Source organism: Chenopodium quinoa, unplaced genomic scaffold (genome assembly GCF_001683475.1).
Source record: "Chenopodium quinoa cultivar QQ74 unplaced genomic scaffold, ASM168347v1, whole genome shotgun sequence".
Taxonomy (NCBI): Eukaryota; Viridiplantae; Streptophyta; class Magnoliopsida; order Caryophyllales; family Amaranthaceae; genus Chenopodium; species Chenopodium quinoa.
Window position 1 is genome coordinate 5049980 of NW_018743389.1, and position 22975 is coordinate 5072954.

The 22975-nt window shown below is 36.2% G+C and overlaps 2 protein-coding genes across 5 annotated transcripts; one reads left to right on the forward strand and one right to left on the reverse strand.

Moving 5' to 3' along the window:
• Nucleotides 1–269: 269 nt before the first annotated feature.
• On the reverse strand, nucleotides 270–9672 carry LOC110738477 (putative aconitate hydratase, cytoplasmic). Its single transcript, XM_021918886.1, has 20 exons — nucleotides 9001–9672; nucleotides 8258–8362; nucleotides 7992–8152; nucleotides 7808–7900; nucleotides 7349–7534; nucleotides 6400–6561; nucleotides 5731–5875; nucleotides 5493–5635; nucleotides 5323–5379; nucleotides 5156–5235; nucleotides 5003–5078; nucleotides 4697–4882; nucleotides 3817–3884; nucleotides 3596–3714; nucleotides 3120–3241; nucleotides 1856–1954; nucleotides 1293–1772; nucleotides 1064–1162; nucleotides 734–976; nucleotides 270–626 (listed from the first exon to the last, which is right to left on the reverse strand). Exons 1-20 carry the CDS (start codon nucleotides 9290–9292, stop codon nucleotides 555–557), a joined length of 2988 nt encoding a protein of 995 aa, XP_021774578.1. The 5' UTR covers nucleotides 9293–9672; the 3' UTR covers nucleotides 270–554.
• A 1601-nt stretch (nucleotides 9673–11273) lies between these two features.
• Nucleotides 11274–22761, forward strand: LOC110738478 (pentatricopeptide repeat-containing protein At5g04780-like). Of its 4 annotated transcripts, none has more exons than XM_021918887.1 (8): nucleotides 11274–11519; nucleotides 13358–13456; nucleotides 13570–13637; nucleotides 14467–14613; nucleotides 14766–14879; nucleotides 15687–15778; nucleotides 17819–17926; nucleotides 19600–22761. In XM_021918887.1, exon 8 carries the CDS (start codon nucleotides 19722–19724, stop codon nucleotides 21456–21458), a length of 1737 nt encoding a protein of 578 aa, XP_021774579.1. In that variant the 5' UTR covers nucleotides 11274–11519; nucleotides 13358–13456; nucleotides 13570–13637; nucleotides 14467–14613; nucleotides 14766–14879; nucleotides 15687–15778; nucleotides 17819–17926; nucleotides 19600–19721; the 3' UTR covers nucleotides 21459–22761. The 4 variants fall into 4 exon arrangements, with proteins under 4 accessions (XP_021774579.1, XP_021774580.1, XP_021774581.1 ...); XM_021918888.1 differs by having other exon boundaries at nucleotides 14489–14613; XM_021918889.1 differs by lacking the exon at nucleotides 15687–15778.
• The last annotated feature ends 214 nt before the right edge of the window (nucleotides 22762–22975 follow it).

Consider the following 22975-nt stretch of genomic DNA (forward strand, 5'->3'; position numbering starts at 1 on the left):
ATCATAAAGCTGTTAGTGGCGGCGAGAGGCAACTATTATGGTTAAAGAGTGATGTTCTGGTTGCAAATAGCAATTCAATTAACAATACAAAATATGAAAACAATACTTCGTTCGTTGCTTAACACATTCAATAAGTTGACTTTATTATACAATCAACAAAAGTCAACTTGTTGCATAAACGAAAAAAGTAATAAGTTTGATTAAAGTACATGCAAATGATGCCACTACTGAGTATAGATGAACTGTTATCAGAATTATTGAAACAAAACTAAGCAAAAAATCGATAGATAGCTAACAAAATTCAATAACACAAGTTAAGGAAATTAATTAAACCACTATGAATTAATGGTTGAGAATTAAAACAAATTAAACCACTAAGATTTAATGGTTGAGAATCTTAGAGCCTAAAGCACACGAGTTCATGAAATTTCAAATCACACGGTGCTTAATTATTAACCAAAAACAAGGTGCTCGATTATTAACAAAAACTCCCAATTGAGAACTCTTCGCTGTCTGAAAGAGAAAGGACAAAACTGATTTCAATTGAAGAATGATTATTGTTGCTTCATCAATTGACGAATAACGTATGGAAGGATTCCACCATGGTCGAAATAGGCCAGCTCAACCTACAAAACAATTACAAACAATCATTATTCCTTAATTTAGCCGCTCAAGTACCCAAGCAAAATAAATTAAAACAAACAAATCTAAATGTAAAGATGTAAATACGCACCTCTGTGTCAAAGCGGAGGGTGCAAACAAAGGACTTTCCATTGTCAGTTGTTACTGTGACATCTTGTCCTGGTCTAATCTCGCTAACTTTAGAAGGGAGGTCAATTGTGTATCTCTCATGACCGGTTAGCCCTAATGTTTCAGCATCCTCACCAGCCTTGAAGCATAGCGGGATAACTCCCATACCTACAAGATTACTACGGTGGATCCTCTCAAAACTCTTAGAGATCACAGCTTTCACGCCCTGTCATCAAATCATTTATTTCCATTATTAAGCAACATTTTCACAAAAACAAGAGTAAAGGAACTTCATACACCATTTAACACTTACCTGCAACATTGGACCTTTAGCAGCCCAATCCCTTGAACTACCACTTCCATACTCAGCACCGGCTAGGACAATGGTGTCATGACCAGCCTCCTTGTACCTCTGCAATTGAGATTTAGATTGAGATTAATTTTTCACATCTCATGCAATTAACTTCAATTACTAGGCACTAGCAAAACGGAAGAGTCACCATAAATATCAAAAGCAAAAAATAAAGAGAGTTAGCTTTTACCATTGCAGCATCAAAGACATACAACTTCTCCCCAGTTGGAATGTGAATTGTTTTTGGACCCACTTCTCCATTCAAGAGCTTGTTTACAATGCGAATGTTTGCGAAGGTACCCCTTGCCATCACTTCATCATTGCCTCTACGGCTACCATATGAGTTGAAATCTTTGCGATCAACCCCACGTTCTAGTAAAAACTTGGCTGCAGGACTATCCTTGTGGATGCTCCCTGCTGGTGAGATATGATCGGTAGTGATACTGTCGCCGAAATTGAGAAGACAATAGGCATCCTTTACTCCAAAAGGTCCAGGTGGATTCAAGCTCATATTCTTGAAATATGGGGGTTCATGTATGTATGTGGAATTTGAGTCCCACTTGTAGAGGGTGCCAGCAGGAACTTCCAGAGAATTCCACATTGGGTTCCCCTTAGTGATAGCTTCATAGGTACTTTTGAACATGTCGGGCAGTACGCTTGATTGCACAACCTAAACCAGCAAATAGAGCATTAAAATTCATTGCCCATCACAAAAACAATGCATAGAGAGAGCCTAATACAAAGGTCACGTACCTGAGCTATCTCATCATTGCTAGGCCAAATGTCTCTGAAGTAAACACTCTTCCCATCCTTCCCAGTACCAATAGGATCTTTATCAAAGTCAATATCAACCTATAAAACGCAAGATTAATTGGGTCAATCAATACTTTCAGATGTATCCCCTTCAATAAAAATATACATCTGAAGATGGAAGAAAAGACCAAAAGAAAAAGGTACTGAGAAAAATAGTGAATTCTGTGCGTATTGGCTCTGCCCCTAATAAAATGAATTAATGGTCATTATTTATTTCACTGTGCACAGACCGCACTGCACAGATATGTGGAAGACATCCAGAAGATGAAACTTATAATGATTAACCAAAAGCATGTAGCTAAGCTCATTTTTCCCAGGAAACATATGTATTATGTAACACATGACCCGGACAGGACAGTAAAGAAGCATGGATTACTAGTATACACAAGCACCAGACAAGGTTGCCTTACGAAGCACAAACCCCTGACAACAGTGACAGCTAGATTCATAGTTTCATACCAATTCTACATGAGTTGTCCCACAAAACCCCTAGAATCGAGGCACTAAAACCACTAGAGGATGTGATCACTGTCAAATACAATGCAGATATATCACTCATAGAAGCAATATCCTTCCACAAAAAATTCTTGACACATCATTATAATTCATACACCCAAGGTTGTATCCAGATCGCAAAATATGTCGAACTTTATTCAGCTCTGTATACCTAAAGAGTTCTAGGATTGTCCCTCAAGGCGCATCATTACAATTCGATTCACCCAAGGTTGTATCCAGACTGCAAGATATGTAAAAGGTTCTTTATATATATTCCTTCAGAGATCTAGGGCTGTTCCTCAAATACACCCATTTGTAGCAGCTTGAGTGCGCTAACAGAACAACTTAGAACAAACATAGCATCTTACCCTTGTTCATTAATACTAAAGTTTAAACTCCTCATGGCCTCATCAAAACAGATTTTTTTAATATTTACACAGACTCGATGTTAAAACTCCAACAGAGCTAGAATTATCTAAATGATGCAGTTCCATGATTTATCAAACTTCCGTGAGGTATTATTGCATTATCAAATACACAACTGAAAATATCAAATACACAACTAAAAAATAGACAACCTTTAGATACCATAAATAATCAGAGCTCAAACCTGCATCTGTTTCAAGGCCTATATTTTGACTATCATATACAACCATTAAATACATATATCGTGCTTATCAGGAATCAGTGGATAATTATGTGTACTTACAGTTCCAGCCAATGCATAAGCAACAACCAATGGAGGAGAAGCAAGATAATTGGCTCGTGTCAAAGGGTGAACACGACCTTCAAAATTACGGTTACCAGAAAGCACAGCTGCTGCCACAATATCTGCATAAAGAAACAAGGCATACCACATTAGATTATAAGAATTTCTTAGTAGCACAAAAGTACTCCTAATCAAGTTATATAAATGTCACTGTCACTGAATTTCCATACTGTATATGAGCAAGTTTTACATATTTTTACATTTTAAAGAGCTAGTCATATGTAGCTCTGCGCATTTCAGGGTAACCACACAAACAGGCTTGTAGCAAAATTCAAGAAATAGAAAAGCAACTGTGATATGAACCACAATACAGAGCCAGAACTACATTCGGAAACTTTCATCAAAAAGATTTACACTAGAATGTAGCACTACAGACAAAGCTAAAGCATAAATTTACATTTATACAAAGGACGTACCATTCTCAGAAATAGCGGCAGAAACAGATTCATCTAGATCACCAGAGTTTCCAATACAAGTTGTGCAACCATAACCAACAATGTTGAAGCCCTGTTGATCCAAGTATTTCTGCAGACCACTATATAAAACACAAACCAAAAAAAATAAATGACCCATAAACATGCATTTTGATTAACTTAATTAAACATTTATGTCATCAATAAATGACAGAAACCATTACCTCTTCTCCAGATATTTTGTAACTACTCCAGATCCAGGAGCAAGACTGGTTTTAACCCATGGCTTGACCTGTTGAAAAAATCATCATATAATTGGCTTTTGGATGATTGAAAAAAAGCAAAACAATCTGCCAAATAGTATCCAAAACAATTGCCAAATAAAACAAAATGATGTACATAATCCCCCACCCTCTCTAGAGGAGGAGCTGAATGAGGCACTTTAACTTAAATAGTAACAAATTCAAAAACAAAAACCAGACAACATAAACATCCAACAAAATAAATTAAGGTTTTGGCACAAAATAAACTAGATTAATGGTTTTACTACTTATAACCATAAATCAATTTCTTTTCCCTTTCAGAATAATTTATGTGATAATTTATAGCTGCAAACAAGAAAACATCGGATAAAAACAAGTAAGTTTAATTTACTTAACCTACTAAAACAAGCCATCACGCAGAAACTAGGCAGTTGTTCACTTGTTTTAATTCTAATAAAATCAAAACCCACATACAAGCAGAACAGTAAGTGCAAGACATCCTCATATTCAGAATTGGTAAAATAAAAATCTATACTAGAACCACCCATCCTGTTCACAACAGTTTATACTTACTGCATTGATAAACATTAAACAAGTACTTGCATAATATAATGTCATACAAGATTAAACGAGCTTTATTTAATAAAAGAAGTATCACTCAAAGAACTTGTTCAATTCATACAACTGACCACCTTTCAAATGCCATTGAACCAAGGAATATTAACAAACATATCATAAATATGTTGATACATCATCATTTTTTCACAGAATAATAAAGGTAAATAGCCAATCCCTGTCACACAGAGGTAAAAGCATCATCTTTAGAGTCAAATCTACTGACCTCCAAACCCAACTCAGTAGCTTTCTTAGCGACCAAAGCAGCACCCAACATAACACTTGGGTTTGATGTGTTTGTGCAACTTGTTATAGCTGCTATGACAACACTACCATGCTTCAATTCAGCAGGCTGGCCATGGAATGAAAACTTAGCAACTTTATCCTGCTCTTCTTTGGGAATAGCAAAACCCTAACACCAAAAGAAAGTCCATAACAATCAATATGAATTGTGTAAACCAAAGTGGAGTGGTGAAATGAGTAGTACAACAAATTAGAAAAACAAGTAAACAATATTTGTGGATGGTTTTACCTTAAAACCAACTTTGTTGTTAAGACACGAATTCCAATCAGCCTTCATTTCCTTCAGGGGAACGCGGTCATGTGGCCTATCGGTTAAAGGTTACATCAGCATCAAATCAGAAATACAATGGAATATAACAAGATAAAACTATGAGAAGTGTACCGTTTTGGTCCTGACATGCATGGCTCGACTTCTGCTAAATCCAGCTCAAGATATGATGAATAAACTCTATCTTGTTGAGGCTGATGCAAACAAAATTTAATTTATATCAGAATGTAAATGCCAATATTACAGGTAAACGGAATAACTAGAAAATGACAAGTTTCAACCTCACTGTAGTCAACAAACATCTTATTTGCCCGTAGATATTGCTCAATCATAGAAACCTGTTATTAAAAGAAACACAAATTTTACTGATAGTCAACCTGTTGTGAAAACTAATATGGTTCTAAAAATCCAATGATAAAAGAGAAAGAATAAGGTAAGTGTTGTAACTCACAGTCTCATCACTTCTTCCAGTCAATTTTAGGTAATCCAAAGTAACATGATCCACAGGGAAGAAACCCATAGTTGCCCCATATTCAGGAGACATGTTGGCAATAGTAGCCCTATCAGCAAGTGACAACTGACCCACTCCCTGACCTGTACATGCAAGAAGAAACAGAAACTTCCATAATGACCCTGCTAACTTAATAACCACCCTCCTCATCTTTGTGTGTAACCATACAAAAACTTACCATGAAACTCGACAAACTTGCCAACAACACCATGCTTCCTCAACATTTGTGTTGCTGTCAAAACCAGATCTGTGGCTGTGACACCATCACGTAGTTTACCAGTCATCTTGAATCCAACAACACCAGGTAAAACCATGCTCATGGGCTGTACACTCAAACCCACACAATGTTAGGGGGTAAAATTCAAACCTTCTTTCAAAGGACTTCTAAATCTAAAATAAATAGGGGGGGGGGGGGTGTGGAGGGAAGACAGCCTGTAGAGTTAGGTAATTTTTACATACTTTAGTATTAACACAGGGATAAAATATTTTTAAATTTTGCATGTAAATCCTCTTAACTTCTTTTAATAATATTATTATTACTACTGCTACTCAAAACAGTTGCTGCTTATGTATAAATATAATAAATAAATAAACAAATTAGTTAAATATAAGGATTACACATGGTTAAGCAGCTCATGTTATACAAAGCCACTCCTATACGAAAGGGTATGTATATAAATCAACTAGCAAATTTTTTTTTTTTTACAATTTTACCTCTTATTTTCTTATGTCATTAAGTCAAGCTGCTCACTTAATTCCAACATTTACAGTGACAACATTTACTGATAGTAAATTATTCATTACAATGGAAATTGGAAAGCCAAAAAAAATGTTAAGCACCACCTACCTGACCAAGCATAGTTGCCTCAGCTTCGATTCCTCCAACACCCCAACCAGCAACACCTAGCCCGTCAATCATAGTTGTGTGTGAATCGGTACCAACAACACTATCTGGATAAAGAAGTCCCTCGTTGTTGAAAACAACTCGTCCAAGATACTCCAAATTGACCTGTAATTTCATGAAACAGCACAGCCAATTAACATAGTTTGCTAAAAACCATCAAGTCCAAAATCAAGATTTCAAGGAACTTGAAACCTTAATTCATAAACATATCCACTCATAATCAAAATGTAAAGTCCTTTCATCCAATGAAATTGGAAAAGTTATGAGTGTCAACGAAAAATCGGGGAATTTGGGTATAGGATGTATACATTTTACAACAAACTATTCCCTCCTATTACCATATATTAAGCTTATTATAATAGTTGGACTTTATTCCTATCATCCAATTCAGTCAGCAAACCTTGGATTGATTAATAAAAATTAGCCTAAATTACCTCATTTCACCATAAGTTGTGTCGATAATCATGCGTTTACATATTGTGACAACACACACACATAAACACACAGAGAGAGACCAAAAAAAACAAAGAAGGAAATAGGCTCTATTCAATCAGCCAAATCCTAAAAGTCAACGTTAAACAGGAGGATCAAGAAAAAAAATTACATCAGCAACAGATATTGAAAAAAAAAAATATATATATATATATATATAATTGCCAACTCCTTGGTCTTTCGGGATGGCCCAGGAGTCTTCTATTTCAAAAGAAATTATTAGAGTATAAAAGCAAAGAGGAACGAACAAAAGGACAAGATGATGAAGCCAGTATGTTGCTAGTAGACCACAGGACAGTAAACAAACTAAATAATACATTAAAAAATCATAATGTCCTATTAAACACTCCGGTGACATAAATCAGGCCTTGCAGCTAATCAAATCCAGAATTACTCTTACCTGGTGCACAATTCCAGAACCAGGTGGAACAACAAGCATGTTACGGAAAGCAGTTGATCCCCATTTTAGGAAACCAAACCTCTCTCCATTCCTCTTAAACTCGAGTTCCATATTTGCCTGAACTGCGTTCTCAGACCTTGCTACATCAACTTGCACTGAATGATCAATGACAAGATCCACAGGAACCTGTCATGCAAAGTAAGGGAAGTAAATTTAAGAATACAGCAGAATTTTTTTTTTAAAATGCAATTTACTAGTTAAATGCTCAAGATATAAAATGTGTGCCTGGAAAGCACAAATACTAGTCTAAGGCACAACATTTGTTTGTTGGATTAAGGGCATAAATAAAAACCATGACTGCTATTAGAGATAACAGGGAATGTTTTATATAATATTCTTTATCACCGCCACTGAACTATGATTTTCAGGCTTGTCATAAACATAGAATAAGAAACGAACCAATGGATTGATCTTGTTAGGGTCATTGTTAAGGTTCTTCATGGCATCCCTCATTGCAGCCAAGTCAACCACAGCTGGCACACCAGTAAAATCCTGGAAAATAAAAACAAAGCTGATGTATCCGTAAGTTGAATACACATTCTGCATGTATAACTCAATATAATACATAAACTTAGTAACAAACCTGTAAAAGGACACGAGCGGGTTTAAAGGGAATTTCAACTAGCTTAGGTGCTGAGTTTTCCCAGTCAATGATTTTCTCAACATCCTCCTTTGTAACTTGAAAGCCATCGCAGTTACGAATGGCTGACTCCAAAAGGATCCGAATAGAGTAAGGTAACTTCTCTGGGAAATAAAGCAATCGAGTCAAAAGAAAAATGTTAGTGTAACAAAGTAAGCAATAGGTCAAAGTTATAGACTATACCAACAGAGTTCTGAAATCAAACTTACCAACTCTTGGATCGTTTAGACCTGGAAGACTGTAATACTTTCCAAATTCACCACCACCTGGTTTGGGCAAACTGGTGAAGATTTCCTTGTAAGGATGCTCAGCAGCTGAAGAATTATAGAATCAGAAGATTAGACGACTATCAATCAGTTTTGTGAAAGGTTATTCAATTTCATTTAGTTCTTCAACTAAATTGCATAACCTTCAATAGTTTTTTTCATTGTACTTTCAACTAGAAAATTCAACAAATACCAAAAATTCAAAATTCCACAAATTCACAGCAACAATTCAACAACAACCGGATTCCCACATTGTTTTGGCCTAGTGGTAAAGATTAAGCGACGGCATACAACAAGTCACATGTTCAAAACCCCCTCTCTCCCATTTGTAATTTGCAATGCTCTGTTCTAATTTGTGAGTACCATTAAAAACATCATACGATGAAAAATGAATCAAAATTCAATTCCGGAAACTAAAAACACCGCGAAAACCTAAATTTTTCCATCTTTCTCAATCCCTAAATACAGCATCTACCTCTCCATCAACATCAACATACATAATATAATCAATAAATTAAAGTCAATTACTTAAAAAATAAGCCATCCACGATTTATTTATCAATTTTACTTACTTTTAGATCAAATCATACACATCAATTATTATATACAATCCAATAATTACAACTTTTTTTGCAAATAATTACCAAAAAAATGAAATTAGATTACAAATATAGATAAAATTATACCCATAGTTGCGATTCTGCGTTGGAATCGTTCAAGAGGAGTAGGAGGAGAAGAAGCAATCTGAGACCTAATAGTGACCGGAGATCGCCAGTCAGTACCGTGACTCCACCGGGAAGTGGAGGAAGCAATAGATCGGAGACCAGATGAAAATCGGTAACCGGAAACCGGCTGAGATTGAACGGCCGAGAAGATTCTAGAAGAAGGAGAATAATACGACGATGAAGAAGCAGAGGAGAGAGAAAGTAAACGTGCTGCTCTTAGCAATGGAGACAGAGACGACGTCGTTCCTATCATGACGATATTTTTGGGGAAATGAAATAAAATTCAGAGAAAAAAAAATGGCGAAGAAGAAGATGGAAAATGGTGATATTTATGTCTGTTTTTGTTATTTTTTGGGAATATTTTTTCAGCTTTTCGAGGAATTATCTAGTGTGACGCGGCTAGTATGGAGAGGTTTCTGCCGTTGATGGATGAAGAAGGGTAAAAGGACGGATGTGATTTGATGAGAAAGTTTGACTAATTTGAGAATATAAGAATTTTTTTTTTGAATAATATAAGAATATTATTGTAGGCGGTGTTGTGTTTTTTTTTAGGTTGTAAATGTAAAGGTGGGGCAAGCCCGTAAAAGGGGCGCGTGGTTTGCACAAGTTCGGGAAGGAGATATATTTTTTGAATTATTTTTTTGTGACAAAAAAATAAATAAATTGGATATTTCATTTTTTGACTATTCATCATTTAAAAAAAAAAAAAAAAGAAATTGTATATATTTTGAGAATTGCCCCATGACGATAGAATTCGTGCTAAGTGACGTTGAAATGGGCCTTTTGTGATGGTTGATTGATTGATGGTGGTTTGTAATTGTCAAGGGTCAAGTGTAAATTCTAACTTGTTCTCTCGTGAGTTGATAGGGAGAGTAATAGAAATCCCTAGTATAATGGGATCATAAATTGATACTCCCCCGTTTTTATAAGGATTAATACTGTTTTTTAATCCCAACTTTCATCAATTTATTTTTATTAATTCCAACTTTGGATTATTCCTCAATAATCTCAACTATAAGGTAGCCTATCATTCTTCAATCTCAAAAACCGATAACCTGATGAAAGGGTTAAAAAAATTTTAAAAAAATTATTTTACATGTGTCATATGTTAATTGTTTCAAAAAATTAAATAAATTAAATCAAATAAATTAAGAAAAAACAGAAAAACTAAAAATAAAATTTAAAAATTAAAAAACTGAAAAATTAAAAATAAAAAAAAAAAATTCTCCTCCCTACTAACCACCCCCATCCCCCTAGCCCAGCCGGAATCCGTCGCCACCTCGCCAGAAACCTCCCCTTTCCCCTTCCACTCCGACGAAAACAACCACCTTCCCTAGCCCCACCGCCGAAACTACCCCCTCCCTTTCCCCCACCCCCGAAATCGCCTCAATCCAACCCCCTACCATCCGCGAAAGCACCACCCTCCCACCTGCTTGCCCGCTCGTGAAACCACCCCAACATCCCTCCTTATCTTCTTTTCCACCTAGATCCGCTAGTCGTTGGTGGTTTTGGTGGATTCGAGTGTTTCGAGGGAAATAGGTTTTAGCGAAGGGGGCTGGAGTTTCAATGGTTTCGGGAGAAGTTAGGGGTGAAAATGGTGGCTTGATGGTGGTTTCAAGAGAAGAAGGTGGGGGTTGTGAGTGGTTTTGGGGGAAGAGAGTGAGGCTGCGGGTGGTTTTGGGGAAAGGGAGTGAAGTTGCAGGTGGTTTCGGGGGAATTTGGTGGTTTTATGTGGGATTGGGGAGGGAGATGGTGGTTTCCGGTAGGGGCTAGGGAGGAGGCGGTGGGATGGAGGTGGCTGGCTGGTTTTTGTGATTTTTGTTTTTTATTTTTTTAAAATTTTTGGACCAATCAGGACTTGACATGTGTCAAGTGACCTGGTACAACAGGTTAAGAAACCGGTTGGGTATGAGGAATGATAGGCCATATCAAAGTTGAGATTATTGAGGAATAATCCAAAGTTGGGATTAATAAAAATAAATTGGTCAAAATTGGGATTAAAAAATGGTATTAATCCTATTTGTTTTTACCTAAATGTAAATTTCTAGGTAGGAGTCATGCTCTAGAAATCCGTTCAAGGGAGTGTTGTAATACGCATCGTATGCTTAATATGAACGGATTAAGAATACCGCCAAATATCACCACTTAGCTTTCTATGCAAGAGTAAATATTTCTGCTCAAAATATCATGCTCGATTAGACATTTCATGTTTAATATATCGAGCAAACACTTTTAATGCAAGAGTATTATAAATCCTTGCATAATCTGAGAAAAATATACACAACCATTATCGGAGTATTTAAAAGCTTTCTTCTATTCTCTTTAATGAACGTAGAGTCGTAGACCTAACTGTCATTCTGTATTCCTGTTCTTAGTTTCCCGCTCTCTTTCGGTTTCCCACTTTCCCATTAAAGTGCACTCCACGCTCTCCATTGAGGCGACTTCTAAAATCTCTATCCTCCATTGAAGCAGCTTCTGAGGTAAGGTGTTGTTTCTTTTTGAATTCGTCGAATTTCAATTTCACAATTAGGTTTTTTTCGTTAATTTTATTCTCAGTATACTTAATTTTTAGTCGATTATTGAACTATTGGTTGTACTTATAATTAAAGTATCGTGATGAGCGATTTTGTTGCTATAGAAGATAAATTATGTGATTTTTTGAGTCTAATTTGATATTTGACTCAAATTTGCCTTTAATGTTAGGATGGAACTATGAAACTGGACCTCTTCGCTAAAATCATGTGATTTTTCAAGCTAATTTGATAATTGAATCAAATTTGCCTTTAATGTTAGGACGGAACTATGATATTGTACCTTTTCTACCTAAATTCATGTGATTTTTCGAGCCTAATTTGATGAATTGAATCAAGTTTGGTTGCCAATGTGTTGCGGAACCCTTTAATGCTAGAATGAAACTATGATATTGGACCTTTTCTACCCGAGTCCAGGGCAGCCGTCCCTCCTCCCCTGGCTCTCTTCTGTGATGGGACGGAACTGAGTTAATTGTGCTAAATAGGGTATAAAAATTAGTCTCCCATGTACAATGATGATAGGTCAAGGAAAGGAGGCTGAGATCTTTGATCTCGATAATGGCTCAATGCATTTTTAAATCTCAAATTATTCCTTCACCATCACTTCTTTATTAATCCTTGCAAAGATGGTGCGCTTATTTGCAGTGATTTTTTTTTACTTAGATCATAACTATTGTAGGATAGTGTGTACTAAAGATTGGTGTACCATTCCGGGCATGAAAAGGCAAATTAAGCCCTTCACAATTGTGAATTAGTTTTATATAATGAAAATACCAATCTTCTTATAGAATGGGGTTCAATAATTGTAGAATAGTGTGTACTAAAGATCCTTATACCATTCCAGGCACGAAATGGATCCAATGGCACACAAGGAGGGCTTAATTGTGAATTAGTTTTATATAATGAAAACACCAATCTTTATTTTTCCTCATTTTTCACTTTTTCAAGCATTTGGAAAAGGTTCTTTTGCTTCAATTGCTTCAATTTGGTCTGGATGATTAGCTTTTGATGATTTCTAAGTCTACGATTTTTAGTTTTAAAATCAATTTCATATCATTTTTTAAAGTTTTTGCTAGATATATGTTTAATTTCTATAATATAGTATCAATTGATTTTTTCATCATCAAGATGACAATTTTTTCCTGAAATCGCTGAAGTGTTGTGCCAGAGCTTCAAGATGTCACTAGATATTATATGTCCACTCTTCCTCATCTTATGGTTAAATTGGTTTATGGTTAAATGTATTCTATGTTAATGCAAATGCTTTACTTTTTTTCGCGACAATATTTGAGTTGAATCAATTGCTTTGTGTGCTATTGACACACATTGAATTATATAACTTAGAAAAAGCTTAATACAGATTTATATCCATAAATCTAAATTTAAGGTTTAATATCAGAACAAAGATGTATGGTGAGGACAATGTGAATAGATTATTGTGTTTATCTTCGTCTTAAAATTAAAATATTTCAGAAACAAGGATATAAAATGAATAAATATAATGGTAAAAATTGTTCTTTAATTGAGCATTATTTCCTCCCTTAAAAAGTTTTGTGAATCTAAAATCTAACCAATTCAATTGAAATTGCCTCTGTAAGGTACTAAGGTGTACCTACATTTTTTTAATTCCTTTGTTACGGAAAGGGACATCACTTGAAATTATAATTAGCAATTTAGCATGAAAGTTAAATCATTTTTCAGCATTTTAGTCTCTGTTTATATAGTTCTAGTGAGCGCCTTAAATCGGTTGTTTTCAATTTCTGATATTTTTCTCTTTGCATATATAGTTAGTGACTTTTGAGTTAATTTCTCTTATCGGGTCATCCCATGATCTTCAATATGAAGCTTTGGGTTGCCAGTGATGTTTGGGCTTACTCCAAATTCTGGTAATTTTTCTCTTATGCTTTCTGATTTTGTGCTTTGAGTCCTGAATTTATGTCGCTCATTTTGATTAATTTATTTTTTGCTGATAAGGAAATTTTTGGTCCTTAATTACCAGGTGCCTTGCTTAAGATGTCACGTGAAGAGTATTTCAACTTTTCAAGCCTGGCTTTCAATGTATTCCCGGTGAGTACATTGACTTTCCTTGATTTTTTTTTATTCCCCTAAATTTTTGGGTTTGGGTTTTCAGGTTTCATGCAGAAATTCCCATGTGAAATTCGAAATATTCCAAGTTTCGTTCATCTCAATGCTTATGTTTCTGATTGTTTGTTTATTGTTATTGGGGTTAGAGGAGGCATGACCACATGAGGGCTTAGATGTTTTATCATAATAATCAAGGCACTTTTTTGTTGAGTAATATTATTGTATGTGATTCACACATATTGTTTAGCAATATTATTGTGTGTGATTTTTAGAGTTGTGTAATGCCACTACAGTGTATTTTGTGAGTTTGATGTTTGTAGCAGTTTAGTTTGACTTTGCTGTTAGATTATGCATCTTTAATTTAATAATTTACTAATAAATATGTGAGTCATGTTTACCCCTTCCTCCTGAATAAGGAGAAACGAAAATGTCAATGCTTTCTCTTCGCTAATAAGCTTTCTAAGATTATAACTACAAGAGCTTCCAATTTAATGCTTTGAAATCTTTGTGATCACGTGGTAACACCATTATCAGTGCCAACACCGTAAAATATGAGTGATAGGGAGAGGATGAGGGTAAGAGAAGGTGAAAAAGAGATAGAGGGAGGGGGGAAAATGTACCACTTTTAATACTTCATCCGTATTTTTAAATGCATCATTTGCAACAACATGGACTTCCAATGGCGGACCCACATGTAGTCATTGTGGGTCACGTGACAACCTATTATCTTTTAAAAAATAAAAATAAATAAAAAATAAAAAATTTAGCACATTTTCACGGTATGACTCCTTCACTCCTTCCTCTCTCTCAGTCTCTCTTCTCCCACCTCCCAGAGTTCCAGACTCCCAGTACACGGCCTCCTCTCTCTCTCTCCTCCATTGAAGCGTACTCGAAATTCTCCATTGAAGGGGCTTCTGAGCTTTCTCTCCTCCACGGCTCCACTGAAGTAGTCTCAAAGGTTAGATCTTCTTTTTCTTTAATCATTGACCTAACTTAATAAATTAATTGTCACTATATACTCAATTTAGGATTTTAGGGTTCTTCGAAGTTGGATAATTGTGGGTTGATAATTGAGTCAATTTTGGTTGCTAAAATGCTAATGTGTTGCAGGGTTTGGTTTGTGGAGCGCACTCGAAATTCTCCATTGAAGCGGCTTCTGAGTTCTGACTTTCTGAGCTTTCTCTCCTCGACTCCTCCATTGAAGGCTTTGAAGCAGTCTTTAAGGTTAGATTTTGACAATCTAGTGTTATTGTGTTAATCGTGTATTTAATTGTCCGCCACTGAGTATATACTCAATTTAGGGTGGTTTCGGTGGTGGTGCAGGGGGAGGGGGTGGCTGTCGGGGCTGGGCCTGGGGAGTGGCTGTCGGGCTCACGGGCTGGGTCAGGTACTCCGTACTCAGGTGGGGAATTGTTTAATTAATTTGCATCAATTGCATGTTCAGTGAGGTTGGAAGGCTTGGAGGTGTGAGTGTGTCACAGTCATGGAGTGGGTTTCATCAATTAAGGAGAACATAAAAGACACATACAGTGGTGGGACAGTTTTAGGAGTGTAGGGTATTTGGATAAATCGAAATGCATGGGTCTTACCTTATTATGACTCAATTTCAGGTGTGATTACATTGATTAACTCAATTTTATTTGTCTGGAATTTTGAGATTTGTGATGGTTTGTGGATTTTGATTATTAGTGTTAAGTTTAGTGATTCTTAAGACTTGTTTATTGAGTTTAGGGGCTGTTTAAAGGGTGATTTTGGATTGTTGTTCTTGATAGTGTTAGTGTATGATTGGATTGGGTTGAGCTTTGTTGATTGATTGTATGTTTTGGTTGGTTTGATTTTGATGCCATGTTAAGCAATGTAGTTTGGGAGATTCGATATCAGCTATTGTAAGTTTATATGATTTAATTGGAGATTGCAGCTTGATTGAAGAACATGTAGAGAACAAAAAGGTTTTTGAGATTTTTTAGTATGGGAAGTGATTGGGTTAATGAAGTATAATAAAGTGTTGGTCTTGACTAATGGCTGTTGCAGAAGTTTTGGTCCTAGAGGAACTGTTCTTATCAAAAAGATCCAAGAAGAGGACTTGCAATGGAGAAATTCTCACCCTTGTTAGCCTAAGAGGGGTATTCCTTCTTTCCCCTCCTTTCAAATTAAGTAGTCAATTTACTTGCTTATTTTTGTGGAAATTTTTTTTTTTTGTTGAATTATTATTTGTTGTTCGTTTACTGTTCTTTTCATTCAGAGAGTATAAGGTATTGTTCTTGTTTGATGATTAGAGTTGATTTTATTGATGATAAATTTCTCAATTATTAATTTACAATTGATACGGAAAAAAAAAATGATTGGCATTGAAATTGTTTGTCAATTTTTATTGAATTATATGTGGTCGGTAAACGTTGGTGACACACTATCCGTTACATGCTGGATCCGCCACTGCGGACTTCTATGCATTTTTTGGAGACGCGAGAGATAGAGATAGAGAAAAAAGAGGGCCCATGTGATATGAGAGATAGATAGAATTTATTAACTAAAAAGGATAGTGATGCATCTAATTTGAAACTTCCTTAAAGTGATCGATCAATCAATCAATCAAAGCCTTAATCCCAAAATTTGATTATTTCGTGTAGTCATCGACAAAAATCTTCCTCCTCCATCCCTTACGATCCAATGCATCATCCTCATGCAAATCCATATACTTCATATCCTACCTAACTCCTCTCCAAGTCATTTTCGGTCTCCCTCTCCCTCGGCTAACCCCTCCATGGTCCCACTTTTCCACTCTTTGTATCAATGCACCATCGGGTCTCCGTCTTACATGCCCAAACCAATGCTTGCCACACCTACTTTATTGCGGATAACCTCATTTCTGATTCTATCTCTTAGAGTGTTCCCGCACATCCACCTTAACATGCACATTTCTGTAACCTCCATATTTTTAATGTGTTCCTTCTTAGAATCCTAACATTCTGTACCATAGAGCAACACCGGTCTTACGGCAGTCCTATAGAATTTTTCCTTTAAATGTAAGGGAATGCTTCGGTCACATAACACTCCCGTGGCCGCTCTCCATTTAAGCGACCCCAACTTAATCACTTAATCCTGTGGGCCACGTCTTGATCAATGTCACCATTTTTTTGAATGATCAACCCATGATATTTAAACATTCACTCATGGTCAAGTCCTTTCATCCAAACTTCCTTAAAGTGATGCATCTAAAAAAACGGAGGTAGTAGAATATTTTGAATCATCAATTCTCTTAGATCACTTTACCATACCAATTTGTAGGAAGAGGAAACTGATGAAAGGTCATGGGAGGACTACAAGGGATGGCGGAGAGGGGGAGGGTGAGAGAGGGGAGGCTGAAATGTCGAGAGAGGCAAAGCACATAACAACATTACTAAATTCTCCATCTTAGCACTATTGTCTTGTTCATCTCTCTCCTTGCTATCACTAAAATGCACGTGGCCCCTCTTCAATTGATTACACCACTTCAAAGGTATTTCATGATGTATGCTTTTGGGCAGCATATAGAAGGATAAAGCAGGTAGCAGGACTTCAGGGTGGCTAGAAACAAACTTGTGACTAATTATCATGACTAGAGCCAACCTTATGACTAACTTTTACATAAATTTTTGTGGAATTTTCTTTTTTTTTTTTTTTAGAATGGGTAATGTGTTTGAGTAAAATACCAAGGGGTAGAGTGAAAAGTTTTTCTTGAATCAGAAACATTCCCACCACTGTTATGCTTACAGGAATTATTCAGAATGTGGATCTGTGGACTGTATTATAGAAATATTTGACTAATGCTCGTGTATTGATGCTGCCTATTTTTGGGCTATCTCATTTTTTCCTCTTCCTATCAGCTCTGAATTTACAAACGAGTTCTCATTGCCAAAATAAACAAATGACAAATTTGTAACAGCGTTTGGGTTAGTTGAATATCAGTTAATCGAGTGTCACCAAACATTCACTCTTAATTTAATCGTCTAAAGTAGCTTCTAATGCTTTATTAATATTAGTTTTTGACTGGATTTTGGATTTGATTTGAAGTGTTTTTGTCTTCTTTGCAATGGGTTTGGTTAGTCTCTTTTGATGAATTCGATTTTTAGCTCTTTTATTTATTTTTTATTTATTTTTTGTTTTCTGTTTGTTGTTGTTGTAAGTTTCCTTTTCTCATTAGATCCTGAGGGAGCAAGAAAATTTCTGGAATATGGCGTTGTTTCTAATATTAATTGAAGGTCCGGGGATTTAACTCCTTGACCACTCTCAAGGTAAATCCCTCACATCATGTCTGTGATAAAATCTTATTTTCTTTAATTTATAGTTGCATTTAAGTGCATGCCGCAGTACAAGAGAGGATACCTATGGAGCATGACTTTCACATCCTACTGTGTAGAATTTTTTTTTTTTTTTTTTTATAATTTTAGTTGTATTTATCATGCCTAGACTCTAGAGTCTGTAAGGAGGGCGGAACTATTATTTGTTGGATTAGGAGATGATGCGTATGCTTATGAGATTTAAACACACACAAGTATAATTCAAGCCTAATTCTCTATAGGATTCGTCCACCAAGAATTAAATAAGAAGACAAGTAGATTAAGTAAGTTAAAGGCCACGCCACCCCTTAATTAATCAACTTGAACAAAGCTTAAAGAACTTAATCACCGGCTTTAAGGAACGAATGTTTTAATTGCAAAACAAACAAATACTTTGATTTAATAATCTGAAAAATTCTATATCCCAAAAGTCATGAAATTACAACTATTTATAGACTAAAAACTAACTAATTCTAAGTGTAATAGGACTAGGACAAGCCCCTAGCCTTTAGCTCCAAGTAACCCAAATAGAATAGGAAAACTAATTCTACTTAGATTAGGAAACTAGTAGTAAGACTAGTTTGATTTAGTCTATAGTTCCTAAATAAATAACATAAATCCTAAATGCTTAAACCAAGGAAAACCTTTTCAAGTGAAAGGTAAAAACTTGCAAGCAAAAACTAATTAAATAACATTAAGTAGAGTGAGTAGAGTATCCGAAACTTTGAGCTTGTACTAGACACCAAGTTCCTTTGCTTGAACCGTCCAAGAATCGCCAATTTGTAGCTTCTAATGAGTAAATGTTCAAGTTTAGGTTTTCGTTGTAAAGATTTAACAAACTCTCGAAATTCTCATCAATATCTGGATCAGGAGAGGCCAAAAGTATTATATACATCTTAGCTTTGGTTATACTTTGTTGTTGCAGACAATTACATAGGAAATGATTTGCTCACCATCTTTGGATACAGGCTGCCCATTTATAGTTATTTGGTGATAGTTTTCTAATTTAGGGGTAATTTTTGTTTACCAGTTTTGACTCTTTTGACTTGAGTAATGATGCATAGTTATTCTGTTTTGATGTTGAGGCATCGTGAACATTGTTAAGTTGTTATTAGAGGGGGAGTTTGTAAGTTGCATGCTGTGTATCAATGTCGGGAGGGTTTGTAGATGGTATGGTTTAATCGTATTGAGGCTGCCGTTGTGTGCGAGTATTTGGAAGACTGAAAGAGTGCATGTCTTTTTATTTACTTAAATACTTTTCATACAACTTTGCTGCTCCTTGAAACTCATCTTGCATCTTTTTGATGGCCTCACTCTTTCATCTCCTCCACTTAAATTCAATTATATCCTCTTGAACATGTTTGTTACCGACTAAACTGGTCGATTGGGATACCTAGAACAATATAAGTGGATTCTTTTCACAACTTTAATTCTAGAAGCAATTTAAATTGGAAAACGTAACTACCGATTGTGGAAAAAAATAAGAACATGCCAAATAAAAATGGACAAGAATTGGGGGAAAAAACCAACATATTGTACACTTTTTGCATAGTTGTTGTGCTCAAAATATATGATGCAGGTCTCTTGCCCAAATATGGGATTGACAAAACTAACTTAACTTGCTATAGGTTGTGCAACCAAGCAGCCAAATTCAGTTGCTTATGACTGGGGTTTCTCTGCACTTTGCTGCTAGACATGAAGAACAACTATAGCTATAGGTTGTGCAACCAAGTAGCTAAATTTGTCTTCAATGGCGGCGACAATGTATTTGCAGAATCTCTTGCAATATTGTGCAAGAAACTGTTTAATTGTTGAAGGAAAAGCTTGCCATGCTCAAATCATTCGAGCTGGTTTAGGGGTTGATACTTTGACATCAAATATGCTGATCAATATGTACTGCAAATGCGGCCTTCTTCACCCTGCTCGTCAAGTGTTCGATAAAATGCCTGAAAGAAGTTTGGTTTCTTGGAACACTATGATTGGGGCACATACCCAGAATGGAAGGGCAGATGATGCTTTATCCCTCTTTGTACGGATGCAAAGAGAGGAATCCCCTTTGAGTGAGTTTACTGTCTCCAGTGTGCTTTGTGCTTGTGCAGCGAAATCTGCCATTTTTGAGTGCAGACAACTGCATGCTTTTGCTGTTAAGAAGGGGATAGAGTCTAATGTGTATGTTGGGACTGCTTTGATTGATGTTTACTCGAAATGTAATTTTATGGGGGAGGCCTCGTGGGTTTTCGAGAGCTTAGAGGAGAAGAGCGATGTGACATGGAGCTCAATGGTGGCAGGTTATGTTCGAAATGAGCTCTATGAAGAGGCTTTGAGGTTGTATCATAGAGGTCAAGCTGTTGGGTTAGAGCAAAACCAGTTTACCCTTTCTTCTGTTTTTTCTGCTTGTACAGGGTTAGGTGCTTTGACTGAAGGGAACCAAGTGAATGCCACTTTGTTTAAGTCCGGTTTTGGTGCAAGCGTTTTCGTGGCTTCCTCTCTTGTAGATATGTACGCAAAATGTGGAGCCATTAAAGAAGCTTATACTGTATTTTCTGATCAATATAGCAAGAATGTTGTTTCATGGAATGCAATGATTTCAGGTTTCTCTAGGCATGGTCGGTGCTTGGAAGCGATGATTCTTTTTGAGAAGATGCAGCAGACAGGTTTGTACCCGAATGAAGTGACTTATCTCTCAGTTCTATCTGCGTGTGGCCATATGGGGCTAGTTAAAGAAGGGCAGAAATACTTTGATCTTATGGTGAGGGAACACAACATATCACAAAGTGTTCTCCATTATTCTTGCTTGGTGGACATCTTCGGTCGTGCTGGATATATTCAAGATGCATATGATGTGATTAAAGCTATGCCATTTGAAGCAACTGCATCTATGTGGGGTTCCCTGTTGGCATCTTGTAGAAATTTCAAGAATCTTGAGCTGGCCGAGATCGCAGCTAAGCATTTGTTTGAGCTTGAACCCACCAATGCTGGGAATCATGTATTGCTTTCTAACATATATGCAGCAAACAAGAACTGGGAAAAAGTTGCTAAATCGCGGCAGCTGCTTAAGGAGAGTGAAGCTGTTAAGGATCTAGGTAAAAGTTGGATCGAGATTAAAGGTAAGGTCCATAGTTTTATGGTTGGAGAACGAGAACATCCTCAGATTGCTGAGATTTATTTAAAGTTGGACAAATTGATGGAGGAGATGGAGAAGTTGGGTTATAAAGTTGAGATGGCGCATGACCATCATGATGTGGATGATAGCAATAAAGAGATGTTGCTGAGACATCATAGTGAAAAGCTTGCATTCACTTTTGGGGTCATCAGTCAGCCCCCTGGTGCACCTATCAGGATCATGAAGAACTTGAGAATTTGCGGTGATTGTCATAATTTTATGAGGTTTGCGTCGATCATTACAAAAAGGGAGATCATAGTCAGGGACTTGAACCGATTTCACCATTTTAGTAACGGTTGTTGTTCCTGTGGAGATTTTTGGTGACTGATCATGCTGCTTGCTACATGCCATTCTGATTGTATTTTTTTGCTACAGATGTGCAACCAAAAACTTGTTACAGAATTGCAGAATGCAAAAGAGGATATCATACTTTGATCCTACGTTACAAGTATCATTAGAGTATGTTTTTGCTTCTGTGCTAGCTGTATACTGATGCTAATATTGACTTCTTGATGGAAATACAGGTTAATTCAGATATCTGACCTTGGTTGAGTTGGTTCTGCTTTCTTGGCTCAGCTGCTGGTCCAGCAGTGGTTGAACAAGCTACTTTTACCTTACTGCTCGCATTTGTGACACTGCCATCAGACAATTGCGAGCCTGCAATACTCACTTTACCTCATTGCACTTGGGACAGGTTGCTTGAAGTCAAGTCTTTCACGTTTTGGAGCAAATCAGTATGATGAAAGTGATGAGAAGGAAAAGGCTAACTTGGCCTATTTTCTCAACAGATTTATCTTCTTTATTAGCATAGGAACTCTAGTAGCAGTTATATTGCTTGTATATGTTCAAGAGGAATTTGAATAATTTTTTTTTTTTTTTTTGAGATGGAATTGTATTTTTACACTCATTTACTAATGAAAATGTCCAACTGGCCTTTTTTTTTTTTTTTTTTTTTTTGAAAAATACCACCAACAATTATACCCATTTTTTACAAAACCACCAACAACCCTTATTTTTTTTTATTTTTATTTTTATTTTTTTTTTTTTTTTTGTATTGTATTGTATTTTACTGCCAACTATTCTTCAAAACCTTAAAAACTACCACCATGACGTCACTGTGGGCCCTCTAACTACCTTCTTCTTAATTTCCCTCCTTTTCCCTCTCTATTCTCATGATTCTCTCCCCTGTTCCCCAATTACTTCCCTCTCCTTTTTTTTTCTTTTTCTTTTGCAAATTACTTAGACAATAATTAGGGTTTAAATCTGTAATTTGTTCTTCATCAAGCCAATAAAAATGCAAAATCGAGTGCATAATCATGTTATTAGGAAGGTATGTTTAATTAGGGTTTTTGAAATCAATTTGGGGGTTTTTCAATTGAAATTAGGGTTTATAAATTACATTTGGGGTTTTGATTCTGGGGTTACATTGTATCAATATTGGTTCTTATCTTGCGATTTGTTGGTAATTAAGGATGCAATTTGATCTTTGTACGAAATTTAAGGTTTGCCACAGTCAATTAAAAAACAAAAATTACCTCAATTTTGTCCTTTCCCTCACTAACTTTCAACACTAGAATCTAAACTTTGGTCCCCCCACTCCAATGCAGTTGATTTGGCTACGCTTTTGGTCCTCCCCCCCCCCCCCCCCCCCCGGATTTTTACAGAGAAAAGTACTGAAAACCCTAATTTTAGAAAGAAAGAAGAGAGAGAGAAAGGGAAGTGATGAATGTAGTGTTTCACATTCAATGAGAAAAGAAGGAATGTTAATGAGGAAAGAGGGAAGTAATGGGGGGAACAGGGGAGAGAATCGTGAGAATAGAGAGGAAAAAGGAGGGAAAATA